The sequence below is a fragment of the Theropithecus gelada genome, chromosome 2, assembly GCF_003255815.1.
Source record: "Theropithecus gelada isolate Dixy chromosome 2, Tgel_1.0, whole genome shotgun sequence".
Lineage (NCBI taxonomy): Eukaryota > Metazoa > Chordata > Mammalia > Primates > Cercopithecidae > Theropithecus > Theropithecus gelada.
In genome coordinates, this window is record NC_037669.1 from 91,806,737 (window position 1) to 91,820,895 (window position 14,159).

General features: G+C 48.5%; 1 protein-coding gene and 1 pseudogene across 3 annotated transcripts in view; both read right to left on the reverse strand.

The window, feature by feature from the left end:
• Positions 1 to 9,695: 9,695 nt before the first annotated feature.
• On the reverse strand, positions 9,696 to 10,320 carry LOC112619342 (annotated as a pseudogene).
• A 1,449-nt stretch (positions 10,321 to 11,769) lies between these two features.
• Positions 11,770 to 14,159, reverse strand: part of FBXW12 (F-box and WD repeat domain containing 12) — a 23,691-nt gene continuing 21,301 nt past the window's right edge. For all 3 annotated transcript variants that reach the window (XM_025377514.1, XM_025377515.1, XM_025377513.1), the window contains one exon: positions 11,770 to 11,866. In XM_025377514.1, the coding sequence (XP_025233299.1) occupies positions 11,770 to 11,866 (97 nt within the window). The remainder of the gene's footprint in view (positions 11,867 to 14,159) is intronic.

The window sequence follows — 14,159 nt, forward strand, 5'->3', positions numbered from 1 at the left end:
CTTGGAGACTGTCTTACCTGCTCTCATGTTGCTAGTTGGGTCTGTAGGGCAGGGGGTTGATGCCCCTCTTGACTGAGACCACCCTCGGCCTTAGCAGAAGGCCAGCCCCCCATGGAACAGAAGAGATAGGGTGGCAGCTATGCCTGGCAGATGAGAGGAGGGCCCTTCTGCCTTGAGGCCTTCAGAGGGCTCATCCCTTTGGCCCTCTGCTTACCCTTCATAACCCAGTGACCCTTAGCATTTCCTCTCATTTGGCACAGAGACCCATCCTCCCCTCAGGGTCTTCATTGAGTGTTTGGAGATATAGAGACTGATAGAACTCCAGGAGGACTCCTATCCCCTGCCTCTTTTTGGCCCTAAATAAAGCCATCCACAAAGTCCTTGTCCCTAAGGAGCCATGTTGGTCTTGTCTGTGCCAGGGGTAGTCATAGCTGCTATTCTTTGCAGTGGCTTCATTGTCCCTTCTTTCCCATTTCTGCTGGATGTGGGGAGCACAGTCAGGTCAGCAGCCAGGTGCCATCATTTGGGAGCATGTGAGCTTGGATGCTCTGGCCAGGTTTTTGTAGCCACCCAGAATGGTCCTGACTCTCCCCCATTGGCTGCTCTGGCCAAACTGTGGAATGGGTCTCCATCTTGACCATCTCCAGGAGCAGGGTGAATGGGAAATCCACTTGGGGTGGACTTCAAGCAGGCACAGAGGGAAACAGCCTTGGTCAGCATCACAGACCTCGACAGAGCCGTGCTTCTGTTCCAGAGGCCTCTCTGTTCCAGGTTCAGGCCCATGCAAGTTTTAGGGGCAGGTGAAGGCTCCCAGGAGAGGGGGGCCATGTGCCTGCACGCCTGGGTGCATGCCCGCGGGAGGGGTGAGTACTGAACGTGCTCTGAGTCACTCACTGAGTCATGGCTCGGCTGCCACAGAACATTGTTATATAGACATAGAGAAGAAAAACCTGGCACAAGAAGATAGGAAATTCTGTCTTCGCTCCAAACCATGACCAAGAATGGAGATTCCAACACCAGCAAGAATTTGTGATCACTTAACTTGGGTCATGGCCACAATTGCTGCATAGAACATTTGTAATTCAGTTTGATCAATTTTTTCCTAATTTTTTCTTAAGACTGCAACGAAAGTGTGCCCTCATTATTACATTTTTCACAAACCTGTTAGCATATAAAGGGCCTTTGTTTCTCATTACCACCCGGGGCTCCTTAAGGCATTTTATGGAGTGATTTGCTTTATTAAAAAGAGCTTTCACCAACTTAAAAATTGGAATAATTGTCCAAATGGTTACATGACTCAGGAGTTCTATATTTTTACTAATTTTCTGATACTGAAAGAGTCATGTGCTAATTAAGATAACAACTGAATTTATGCTCATGAATGTTGGAATTCTTAGAAGCCACCTGAAACCTTCCCAATGGTCAGGACTCTGGATCCCATTGGCCAGTGCCAACAGGTGGCTCTGGGCTATGCTGGGGGATACAGGGAACCCAGCTGTGTTCTGCTGGGCACCAATGGCTGCCGATGCATGTGTTTCCTCCACCGGGTTCCCTAAGGATGGCACATTGAACAACAAATACACCCAAACCACCTAGGTCAGCTGACTGGTGATGTTTTATGGATCTCTCTTTAAAAGTGTTCTGTTGGCCAGGCGCAGTGGCTCACGCCTGTATTCCCAACACTTTGGGAGGCCAAGGCAGGTGGATCATCTGAGGTCAGGAGTTCGAGACCAGCCTGCCCAATGTGGCAAAACCCCGTCTCTACTAAAAATACAAAAAATTAGCCGGGTGTGGTGGCGGGCACCTCTAATCCCAGCTACTCCGGAGGCCGAGGCAGGAGAATCGCTTGAACCCGGGAGGCGGAGGTAGCAGTGAGTCGAGGTTGTGCCACTGCACTCCAGCCTGGGCAACAAGAGCGAAACTCCATCTCAAAAAAAAAAAAAAAAAGAAAGTGTTCTGTCTTAATTAAGGATGATGGTTTATCCAATTCCAAATGTTTACCAAAAATCTAAGATAAGGATATCACCATGATGTTTGAAAGAGAATTTATGCCCTGGTTGTGATGTTGGGGTTTTATTGATAAGAGTTTCAGTTATCTGGATGATATGTGCACGTGTAAGGAAACAGAATGGTTTGCCAGTTGTCCAGGTGGCCATGAAGAGAACCTCTGCAGGTCTAGGAATGTGAAGCTCAGATTTTGGAAACTTGGTCCAGTGTCCTGGGCCACAGGTGAGTGGCTGAAGCTGGTGGTTTGCTGCCATCTTCTGGCCATAGTGTGGAATTTATCAGAAGCAGCTACCAATGAGGGTGTCTGGAGCACTATAAATTGCAAGCCTGGGCAAGATAGCCAGACCCCATCTTTTTAAAAAATCTTTAAAAATTAGCTGGGCATGGTAGCACACACTTGTCTCAGCTATTTAGGAGGTTGAGGTGGGAGGATTGCTGGACCCCAGGAGTTTGAGGCTGCCGTGAAAGATTATGCCACTCCACTCCAGACTGGGTGACAGTGAGACTCCGTCTCTTCAAAAAAAAAAAAAAGAGAGAGAAATCACAACAGTGGAATTCAGTAGTGCTGGAGCGTAGTGAGTAATCTTACCTTGTCTTTAATGTGAATTCTGGTTTTAGAGTGAGCTATGTTTTAGGACGTAGTTGAGATAGAAGCTGATAAGGGGGTGGTGAAGCACAGCTATTATTAGTCCTGGGCTAACAGCTATCAGTGAGTGACTAGTCAAGAAAATAGCCGGGCACAGTGGCTCATGCCTGTAATCCCAGCACTTTGGGTGGCCAAGGCGGGTGGATCACCTGAGGTCAGGAGTTCGGGACCACCCTGGCCAAGATGGTGAAACCTCATCTCTACTAAAAATGCAAAAATTAAGCTGGGTGTGATGGTGTGCACCTGTAATCCCAGCTACTGGGGAAGCTGAGGCAGGAGAATCACTTGAACCTGGGAGGCAAAGGTTTCAGTGAGCTGAGATCACGTCACCTCACTCCAGCCTGAGCAGCAGAACCAGACTCTGTCTCAAAAAGAAAAAAAAAAAAAAAAGAAAACAGAAACCACTCTACGTGTTTCCAATGGAAGGAATTTAAATATAAGGGATTGATTATGAAAGTGTGTGAAGGACAAAAAGGGTAGTAGTTATCCAGTGGTGAGTGACTATAGAAGCCTCTGTCACCTATAAGCTGGCAAAGGGGACAGCAGTGTTACCCACAGCCCCTGACTGCTGACTCAGTGGCGCCCATGGGAAGCCAGGAGCTGCATGCTCACTGATGCTGCAGGTGCCTGGGAACCTGATATCCTGGCCCCTCCACCCACACTGGTGAGTCGGTGTTGCTGGGGCACCTGCTGCCCTAGTGAATGGGTGCCACCAGGAAGAGGATTCAAGCCTCTCTTGCTCAAGACCTCCTCCACCACCAGACTTGTCTCAAGATCTCAGGCCCAAGAAGCCCCAGGGAGTGGAGTGACAGGAGCCTTGCTCTGGGAGGCAGGAGACCTGGATTCTAATTCCTCCTCCTCTCACTGACTGGGCCTCTGGAGAGAAGGGCGGGGACATTCTGGCATGTGGCAGGAGCCACCCTGTGTCATGGAGTTGGATCCCAAGCTGGCACCTGGCAGGATTTAATGAAGAAACATTTGTCAACTGCTGGATAGTCCAGCTCCCGGCAGGAAACTGACAGCATGTACCAGGAAAGATGCAGCTGGAAGAGAGTTTAATGAGGAGACTACTTACAGAGCTGCGGGCTCTGGGAAGCTGATAAGGGGCGGTGAAGCACAGCTGTTATCAGTCCCGGGCTCCAGGGGTAGGGACAGAGTAGTAATCAGGACCAGTGGGGCTATGGCTAAAAGTGGAAGCTTTGGAGGGAGGATGCTGGGGGAATAATTACCCTGGCCTCTTGCTCCTCCCCACTGTCCAGACTCCTGTCAGCCTGTCCCGTTGGCCAAGCCACCTGAAAGCCAGAGAGGGGAGCCCGAATGGTAGGGCAGCCTCTGGACTGCTGAGTGGTGAAGAAGTGGGCAGAAAACTGCCTCTGGCCCGAGGACTTGCTGCCCTGCGAGGCACCTAGCAGGTGCTTTGTCATTCAGCGCCACAAGGTCATGGCCATAGCAGGACTTGGTTTCCAGCCCCCTGGCTTGCAGAATTTTCCACCACACTCCATGCCCTAGTGCTCCTTGGGCGGTGCTGCACTGTCCACCTGAAGGATCTTGGAAACATCAAATTTTGGGCATTCTTCACTTTCTCTTCACTTTCTCTCCAGGTTGGGTGGGATGCTGGGTGTGCAAATAGAGACCCAAGGAAGACTCCACGCTACAGTCTGTGTCTACAGCTTCATCTCAGGGCAGAAGTCAGCAGGGCCAGGCACAGACCCATCCAGAGTTGAGGGGGGCCAGGGCGCCTGGTTACCCACACCCAATGAAATGTGTGTGGGGCACTCCCAAGCCCCCATGCAGAGACAACCCCTCGCGCCTGTGCCCAGCCTAGGTTGCTGACTGGAGTGGGGGCAGCAGAACTGTGTGTGTATGTGTGCGCGCGCACGTATATTTGATGTATATGTTTGATGTGTGTGTGTGGCATTGGGGACAGGCAGAGGCTGTGCTCACTGAGGAATGATGTTCTGGTGGAACACTCCATGGACTTACAGCTTGAGAAGTGGGCTTTGGCCAGGCCCTGGCACTGACCACCTAGGAACAGTCATCTCTTCCAAGCCTCTGGTTCCTCTTCTGTAAGGTGCGAGTCCCTAACCATCTTTCCAAAGGGAGCATCCTGTGCAAACTGTCACAGGAGGCGGAAGGACCCTGGTCACCCTCAGAGCCTCTAGAGCCTGTGGGCAAGAGCTGGCCCTCAATGCCGAGGTGCCAGGTCTGACGCTGGTGAAGAGTGACCCAATTGGGCGACTGCCTGAGGCCTCGGAGGAGGACAAGGAGGAAGCAGCAGGGTACACACCTTGCCCTGGCCTCTCCTAGGGTAGAGGACGGTGTGAGCCCACAGAGGCCGTCATCTAGCCTGAGAGGTTTCTTGCCTCTTCCTCCCATGCCCAGGGTTCTCCCAGACTGCAGAGCAAGATCCAGGCTCCCCAAGATGCCAGAGGCCCTGCCTCTATCCTCTGTCTGACCAGCACCCCTATTGCTAACCCCACACATGAAGGATACTGTTTTGGCACCATCATTTGTGAGGGCCAGGCTGGGGAAGGGTGGAGAGAGCCTCCTTCCCCAGGGAGGCTGAACCCAGGGAGATGGAGTGACATGCCCCAAAAACACAGCAAGTGGGACTAGAACCCATGTCTCCAGATGGAACCCCAGGCTTCCACTGCTCCACCTCCCACCCTGCTGCTGTCGCCGGGGGGCCTCAGGCCACTTCCTGAGCCCCTCTGTGTCCTCAGTCCATGATTGGACTGGGGGTCCCTGGGTCCCCTGGAGGACTAGCCAAGCACAGGTCCTTCTTTGCTTCTTACTCCCCACCCCAGTCTCCTTGTTCTTCAGTCTTTTGCTTTCTCACTGGCTCCCTTCTCACACCTCCCACAGCTATGCCTATTTCTCCTTTTAACTCTGTCAACTTTTGGATCCTATATGCCTGTAATCCCAGCACTTTGAGAGGCTGTGGTGGGAGAATTTCTTGAGCCCAGGAGTTCGAGACCAGCCTGGGAAGCATGGCGAAACCCCGACTTTACAAAAAATACAAAAATTAGCCAGGGGTGGTGGTGCATGCCTGTAATCCCAGTTACCCAGTCACTCAGGAGACTGAGGTGGGAGGATCACATGAGCCTGGAAGGTTGAGGCAGCGAGCCAAGATTGCACCACTGCACTCCAGCTTGGGTGACAGAGTGAGACCCTGTCTCAAAAAAAAAAAAAAAAAAAAAAAATTATTGAGGGCAGGTGTGGTGGCACCTGCCTGTAATCCCAGCACTTTGGGAGGCTGAGGCAGGAGGATTGCTTGAGCTCAGGAGGTTGAGGCTACAATGAGACATGTTTGTACCACTGCACTCCAGCTTGGGTGACAGAGCTAGACCCTGTCTCAAAAAAAGAAAAAAAGGAGAAGCTACTGAGTTGCCATAAAACCATGTGCTTCTGATTGAGTGTGTGTGTGTGTGTGTGCGCTTTTATAAGGAGATAAAGTATTTACTTGTAACCCAGGAAAATATATTAGTTTCCAGATTAACATATTTTGCTGCTTTTCAAATTATGGTTTCTAAATATTTCATTTTTTTCAAGTTTATGCCAAAATAATTTGAGGTATTGCTAATCTTTCAAATGTGAGATTTCCAACAATCACAAAGGAAAGTATTCTCCTGAAAGCAGCATTTTGGTAATCATATTATATGAATTTATTTGAATTATTTTATTTCCCCTTTTTATTGAGATGGAGTTTCACTCTTGTGGCCCAGGCTGGAGTGCAATGGCGCGATCTCGGGTTGCTACAGTCTCTGCCTCCTTGGTTCAAGCAATTCTCCTGCCTCAACCTTCCAAGTAGCTGGGATTACAGGCGCCTGCCACCATGCCTAGCTAATTTTGGTATTTTCAGTAGAGATGGGGTTTCACCATGTTGGCCAGGCTGGCCTTGAACTCCTGACCTCAGGTGATCCACTCTCTTTGGCTTCTCAAAGTTCTGGGATTACAGGCATGAGCCACCACACCTGGCCTCTTACTGAGTTTCGAGAGCTCTTTATATATTTGGGATACAGATCTGTAGGGGTTTGAGGGACCTGGGAGCTGATCAAAGAAAAATATGTGACCATGGGAGGCAGCAAACTTTACTGAGTGGGGCTTGGGTAGGGTCGTGTGAGAGCATGAGACCGTCTAGAGGCTTGAGGTGCAGGAGCCACCATCCAGAAGGGGAGGAGAGCAAGGGAACACTTGGAGAGGAGATGGGAGTGGGGACCTTTGTGTCTAGGTGATGTTGCTCAGCAGCAGGGGCGTGGGAGCAGATGGGAATCTCTGGGTCAGAGAGCTCTGAATGGCTGTAGCAGCCTAGGGTGTTATAACCAGAAGGCACTATCTTACCAAAGGGCAATAGCTGTCAGATGAGGTCTGTGGGGAGGGATGGCATGGGAGATAGCATGCAAAGCAGGCAGGCTCTAAAGGACTAAAAATCTGCTTGTTTGGGCCATTTAAAAAATAATTAGGTAGGTAAAAATTTGAGTTTGTCCCCAGAATCTTAGGCTAATGGGTCTCAGCCTGCATCAGACAGTCCAGGGCCAGGCGTGGTGTCTCATGTCTGTAACCCCAGCACTTTGGGAGGCCGAGGCAGGCGGATCACGAGGTCACGAGATCGAGACCATCCTGCCCAACATGGTGAAACCCCGTCTCTACTAAAAAATACAAAAATTAGCTGGGCTTGGTGGCATACGCCTGTAGTCCCAGCTACTCAGGAGGCTGAGGCAGGAGAATCGCTTGAACCTGGGAGGCGGAGGTTGCAGTGAGCTGAGATTGTGCCACATACTCCAGCCTGGTGACAGAGCAAGACTCCGTCTAAAAAATAAAAAATAAACAGTCCCGGAGTCAATACTTGGAGGCTGTCTTTGGCTCATTTTTTTTTTTTTTTTTTTTTTTTTTTTGGACGGGGTTTCGTTCTGTCGCCCAGGCTGGAGTGCAGTGGCCAGATCTCAGCTCACTGCAAGCTCCGCCTCCCGGGTTCCCGCTATTCTCCTGCCTCAGCCTCCCGAGTAGCTGGGACCACAGGCGCCGCCACCTCGCCCGGCTAATTTTTTTTTTGTGTGTTTTTAGTAGAGACGGGGTTTCGCCGTGTTAGCCAGGATGGTCTCGATCTCCTGACCTTGTGATCCGCCCGTCTCGGCCTCCCAAAGTGCTGGGATTACAGGCTTGAGCCACCGCGCCCGGCCTGGCTCATTTTTAACAAATGATCCCATGGTCTGAGATTCTTTCAAAATTGTGGCCAGCACTGTGGCTCATGCCTGTAATCCTAGCACTCTGGAAGGCTGAGACAGGATGGCTTGAGCCCAGGAGTTTGAGGCCAGCCTGGGTGGCATAGTGAGATCTTGTCTTGATCTCTTTAATAATCATAATCATAATCTACATGGTATGTTATTTTGTAATGCCTGGGCTTGGAGTCAGTGAAAGCATCTTTAGGACCCAGAATACTGCAAGGGTACAAACTACAATTTCAAAGCCTATTCACAGCCAGTCTATGTATTTAGTGGGAAGAGCCAGGCAAAGGAGAAGATTTTGATGTATCTGTTTAGCAGAATGATATATTCTGGCCCTTGGCTGTATGTCCCTGGCTATCTATAAAGCTTGCTGTAGACATCCACATACAGTGAAATGTGCTTACAAGCACATAGACCCCTCTTTTAGCAGCCGGAAGGTAATGTCGGACTAGGTACAGTCAACACCAGTGAGGGTAAGAACTTCTCAGGTAAGGAAGAGGCACAGCAGCAGAGGAGGGGTTAAAATCATAGGCCGTCTGGAACCAGCAGCAGAGGATCCATTTTTCTCCCAAGTTTTCACCCAACGTTGCTACCTGGTCCAGGGGCAATTAGAATTTTATCTCCTGGGCATCAGAAGCAGGTCTAGGTTTGTCCCAAGTGCTTTCCATGGAACACATATGTGGGTGGTGATAGGGATGCTTCCATCTCCTGTGAAATTTTTACTGAATAGAACATGTCAGTCAAATCTGTAAACCATTCCCATGTTATCTTGAATGTCATCCATTAAAGTGATGCCATCTGGTAGAGGTGCTCTCATAAAGGGAATGGCCTTGTGTAATTCTCTGGAGTCTAGAGTTAGCTAACCTCCACTCAGCAGTAGTGACTAAGCTCAGGCCATACTGGGAAATGGAAGAGGCGAGATAGTAAAATTCAACACCCCTTCTTTATGCCAGCTACAACCAGCCATTATCCTTCAGTGCCTTGCTGTGCCCTAGTGACCTATTTATCACCCTCACTGGTAGGGGATGGTTAGCTAGTTCCCACTGGATGATGCCTACCAAGTAGTGCTTCCCGTGTCTGAGGAAGAAAGAAAATCAAACCTGGATTACTGAGTCTGAGTCAGAAGTGGGTGGCCATAGCCACCTAAGACCAGAGGGATGGCCACTAAAGAGGTGTTAGAATAACACTAGATTATTTCTGTGGCTTCTCTTAACTTTTTCATTCCCAATTAACCTTTTTTTTTTTTTTTTTGAGAGGGAGTCTTGCTCTGTCACCCAGGCTGGAGTGCAGTGGCGTGATCTCGGCTCACTGCAAGTTACGCCTCCCAGGTTCATGCCATTCTCCTGCCTCAGCCTCCCGAACAGCTGGGACTACAGGTGCCCACTACCACGCCTGGCTTTTTTTTTTTTTTTTTTTTTTTTGTTAGAGGCGGGTTTTTCCAGAGCTAGGGGGGGTTCTGGATCCCCTGCCCTTTTGATCCCCCTGCCTTGGCCCCCCAAAGGCTTGGGATTACAGGCTTGGGCCCCTTGGCCGGGTTTTTTTTTTTTTTTTTTTTTACAGATGCCTAAACCCTCTTTATTTCACACAGCTATGCAAATTGTGAGGCCAAGGATATGACTGCAAACAATTAAAATTTAATTTACATGAATAAGCTTTCCTCCCCATGAAAATACTATGTGTTGCTTCACACTTGGTCTAACACACACACAAAATCCCCACCCTATCTGACACCGACACACTCAACATCCAATATTAAGTACAGTTTCTATTTTATTTTTCTCCAGAGAATAGTCTTCAGTCTTGAAGGACTCAGCTGTTTACGTGGGCTTTGGTGGGGGTCATGGGGCAGCACCCACAGGTCTAAATCTGGGTGGGGGTTTTCGGTCCTTGTGGCCTTCATGAGATTGATTCCTGACTACTTTGCTGTGAATTGCACAACTCACACAGTATTAATAGCTTCACATACAGCTTGGGAAGCACATAGGCATCGAAGACGCTTGCTTCAGTAATGTCCCTGACTGCTGTGGCCTCCACTATGTTTTGAATAACGAATTTTTTTTTTTTGAGACAGAGTCTTGGCTGGAGTGCAGTGGCGTGATCTCGGCTCACTGCAAGCTGCGCCTCCCGGGTTCACGCCATTCTCCTGCCTCAGCCTCCTGAGTAGCTGCGACTATAGGCGCCCGCCACCGCGCCCAGCTAAATTTTTGTATTTTTAGTAGAGACGAGGTTACACTGTGGTCTCGATCTCCTGACCTTGTGATCCGCCCACCTCAGCCTCCCAACATGCTGGGATTACAGGCGTGGGCCACCGCGCCCGGCCCGAATGACGAATTTCTTAATGGCCTTGTCACTGGGCACGCATCAGGCACAGTTCATGCAGCCAATAGGCTGCACGTGGTCATGGCCCTTTTTGGCATGACTGTTGTTCCTTTTCTTCGTCATCTTGGAGGCACAGACTGGAGAGAGCCAATTCATCTACTCAAAAAAAAAAAAAAAAAAAACAAAACAAAACTGTGCCCCAAATTATAATAGTCCCTTTATTAAACCTTCCTCAAATTACCTTAATTTATATGTGACATCTTTATCATCCTGGGACCTTGACTGATATAAATCCCAAATGTGAGTTTTTTGTTATGGTTAGGAATTCTCTGAAGATAATTGTTTTTCTATCCTGGTTTCACCCATCTCTGAAGCTGAGGGAGGTAGCTGTTCACCCTTCTCTAATGAATAGATTTTCCTTCAGTTTACCTACAAGGAGTGTTACTTTTCTGAGGGTCCCGGATCTTGTAGATTTCTGATCTCACCACCAATTTGGTGGAGGCCTGTATTTCATCATGTAGCCTTTGGAATTCTATGAAATAAGACATTAACTTCAGCATTTGTTGAATTTTCTGGATTTTTTTCATTCTCCAATTTTGGAAGTTTGTATTCTATTCCAGCCATCTAACCATGGATTTTTTTAGTTTTGTTTTGTGTTTGTAGTTTTTTTTTTTTTTTTTTTTTTTGAGACAGAGTCTCGCTCTGTTGCCCAGGCTGGAGTGCAGTGACGCGATCTCGGCTTACTGCAAGCTCTGCCTCCTGGGTTCATGCCATTCTCCTGCCTCAGCCTCCTGAGTAGCTGGGACTACAGGTGCCCGTCACCATGCCCGGCTAATTTTTTGTATTTTTAGTAGAGACAGGGTTTCACTATGTTAGCCAAGATGGTCTCGGTCTCCTGACCTCATGATCCACCCACCTCGGCCTCCCAAAGTGCTGGGATTATAGGAGTGAGCCACCGCGCCCGGCCTTGTTTGTAGTTTTGAACAATGCTGAGGTGCTATACATGCTTTGCTCTGGGCCACCATGTTTCTGGAAAATGAAAGCCCAACAGCAATTCAATTTTACCCACCTTTTAACCTAAGTTATCTGGGAATTGCAGATCCTTGTGGGATCCTACTTATTCCTGTTCCCTTTGGCAAGTGACATTCTTTGTACATGATTCTACACATTTCTCTCCCTCTGTCTTATCTTCTACCTTGGTCTCCACTGCGCATGTATTACCTTATAGAATTTGTTATCTCTTACAATCAAGAAAATGGTTTAACTAGATCTCTTCAGCCATGTCATATGACCACTTCCATTGTTCTTTAATTTTCATTTTCTTCTAAGGGTCTCACTCTATTGCCCAGGCTGGAGTGCAATGGCACAATCACAGCTCATTGCAGCCTCAAACTCCTGGGCTCAAAGGATCCTCCCACCTCAGCCTCCCAAGTAGCAGGGACTACAGCCATGTACTACCACTTCAGGCCACAACATCTAAATTTCACTAAAATAATCATTCTGGGCTTGCAAACGAATTCTCTTTACTACATTGCAGAAGATGATGCAAGGTCAATTTTGTTAGTTTCCATATTACGTGTTCAAAGAATACATCACCAGCATGCTGTATTCACTTACTGTCACCGTAAGTACTATGCTTGCATTATCACACATCACACTGGAGATGCAGCTGTCAATGGAAAAATAAGATCATCAGTGAACAAAAGAAAAAGTAGGTATATCCATTGTTAATACTGAATTGGAACTTGACTAAGATATCAATATTCTTTCCAGGGAAAGTTACACTGATTATTATTTGCAGGAATAGCAATCTCAACCTGCTCTCAAATATTATTGCCAGAATTGTCAGTATCTGATTTGACAGATTATCTGGTTTAATGATGATTGGAGAGGTTTTTTTTTTTTTTTTGATACAGGGCCTCGCTGTGCTGCCCAGGCTGGAGTGCAGTGGCACCATGTCAGTTCACTGCAACCTCCATCTCCTGGGTTCAAATGATCCTTCCAACTCAGTCTCCCAAGTAGTTGTGACTACAGGCACACGCCACCATGCCCAGCTAATTTTTAAAAATATTATCTTGGCCCGGGCGCGGTGGCTCAAGCCTGTAATCCCAGCACTTTGGGAGGCCGAGACGGGTGGATCACGAGGTCAGGAGATCAAGACCATCCTGGCGAACACGGTGAAACCCCGCCTCTACTAAAAAATACAAAAAAAAAACTAGCCGGGCGAGATGGCGGGCGCCTGTAGTCCCAGCTACTCGGGAGGCTGAGGCAGGAGAATGGCGTGAACCCGGGAGGCGGAGCTTGCAGTGAGCTGAGATCTGGCCACTGCACTCCAGCCTGGGCGGCAGAGCGAGACTCCGTCTCAAAAAAAGAGCGTTGATACAGATATATATATATATATATATATATATATATATATATATATATAATCTTGTAGGCCAGGCATGGTGGCTCATGCCTGTAATCCCAGCACTTTGGGAGGCCGAGGTGGGTGGATCACGAGGTCAGGAGATCAAGACCATTCTGGTTAACACGGTGAAACCCCGTCTGTACTTAAACTACAAAAAATTAGCCAGCGTGGTGGTGCATGCCTGTAGTCCCAGCTACTTGGGAGGCTAAGGCAGGAGAATTGCTTGAACCCGGGAGGTGGAGGTTGTGGTGAGCCAAGATCACGCTACTGCACTCCGGCCTGGGCGACACAGTGAGATTCCATCTCAAAAAAAAATGTATATGATATATATGTTTTATATTATATATATATAATTATATATATATTAGATATATACGTATATATATTTTTTCTTGTAGAGATGGGGTCTCAGCGTGTTGCCCAGGCTGGTCTCAAACTCCTGCACTCAAGCGATCTGCCTGCCTTAGCCTTCCAAAGTGCTGGGATTATAGGCATGAGTCATTGTGCCCAGCCCTGGATTTTTATTTTAAAATAGAATTCTGCTTCCTTTTGAGTATACCCGTTCTACTCCAATAGAATATCGTAAGAGATGCCATGCTTCCCTCCCCACTGTGTGATGAGGGAATGGTGGGAGCATAGCTCTGTTGTCGATTCTTATTCTGCATTAATGAAGTGACAGTTTTACCCCTCTCCACCAGGAGCCCAGAAACTGTAGGGTTAGTACCCTGTTGACCACTCCTGCCTTGCACTAACTCAAGTAAAGGTGACACTTCTCCCCCTCCCCACTAGGCCCTGAAGACACAGAGATGGAATCCTGTCGACTATCTCCCCGAGTGCACTGACGTGAGTAGAAATGGCACCCCAGACCAGGTGTGGTGGCTGACTTCTGTAATCCCAGCACTTTGGGAGGCCAAAGTGGGTGGATTACCTCAGGTCAGGAGTTCTAGACCAGCCTGACCAACATGGTATTTTTGTATTTTGTACTAAAAATACAAAAATTAGCTGAGCACAGTGGTGCATGCCTGTAGTCCCAGCTACTTGGGAGGCTGAGGCAGAAGAATTGCTTGAAACCAGGAGGTGGAGGTTGCAGTGAGCCGAGATCATACGACTGGCACTCTAGCCTGGGCAAAAGAGTGAGACTTCGTCTCAAAAAAAAAAAAAAAGAAATGGTACCCCTTCCTCTGCCCACAAAGCACTACAGAGATAATAGCTGAAAACATCCCCAAATTCATAGACCTATAGATTCAAAAAGTTAATCAGGCCGGGCGCGGTGGCTCAAGCCTGTAATCCCAGCCCTTTGGGAGGCCGAGACGGGCGGATCACGAGGTCAGGAGTTCGAGACCATCCTGGCTAACACGGTGAAACCCCGTCTCTACTAAAAAATACAAAAAAAACTAGCCGGGCGAGGTGGCCGGCGCCTGTAGTCCCAGGTACTCGGGAGGCTGAGGCAGGAGAATGGCGTAAAAACCCAGGAGGCGGAGCTTGCAATGAGCTGAGATCCGGCCACTGCACTCCAGCCTGGGCGACACAGCGAGACTCCGTCTCAAAAAAA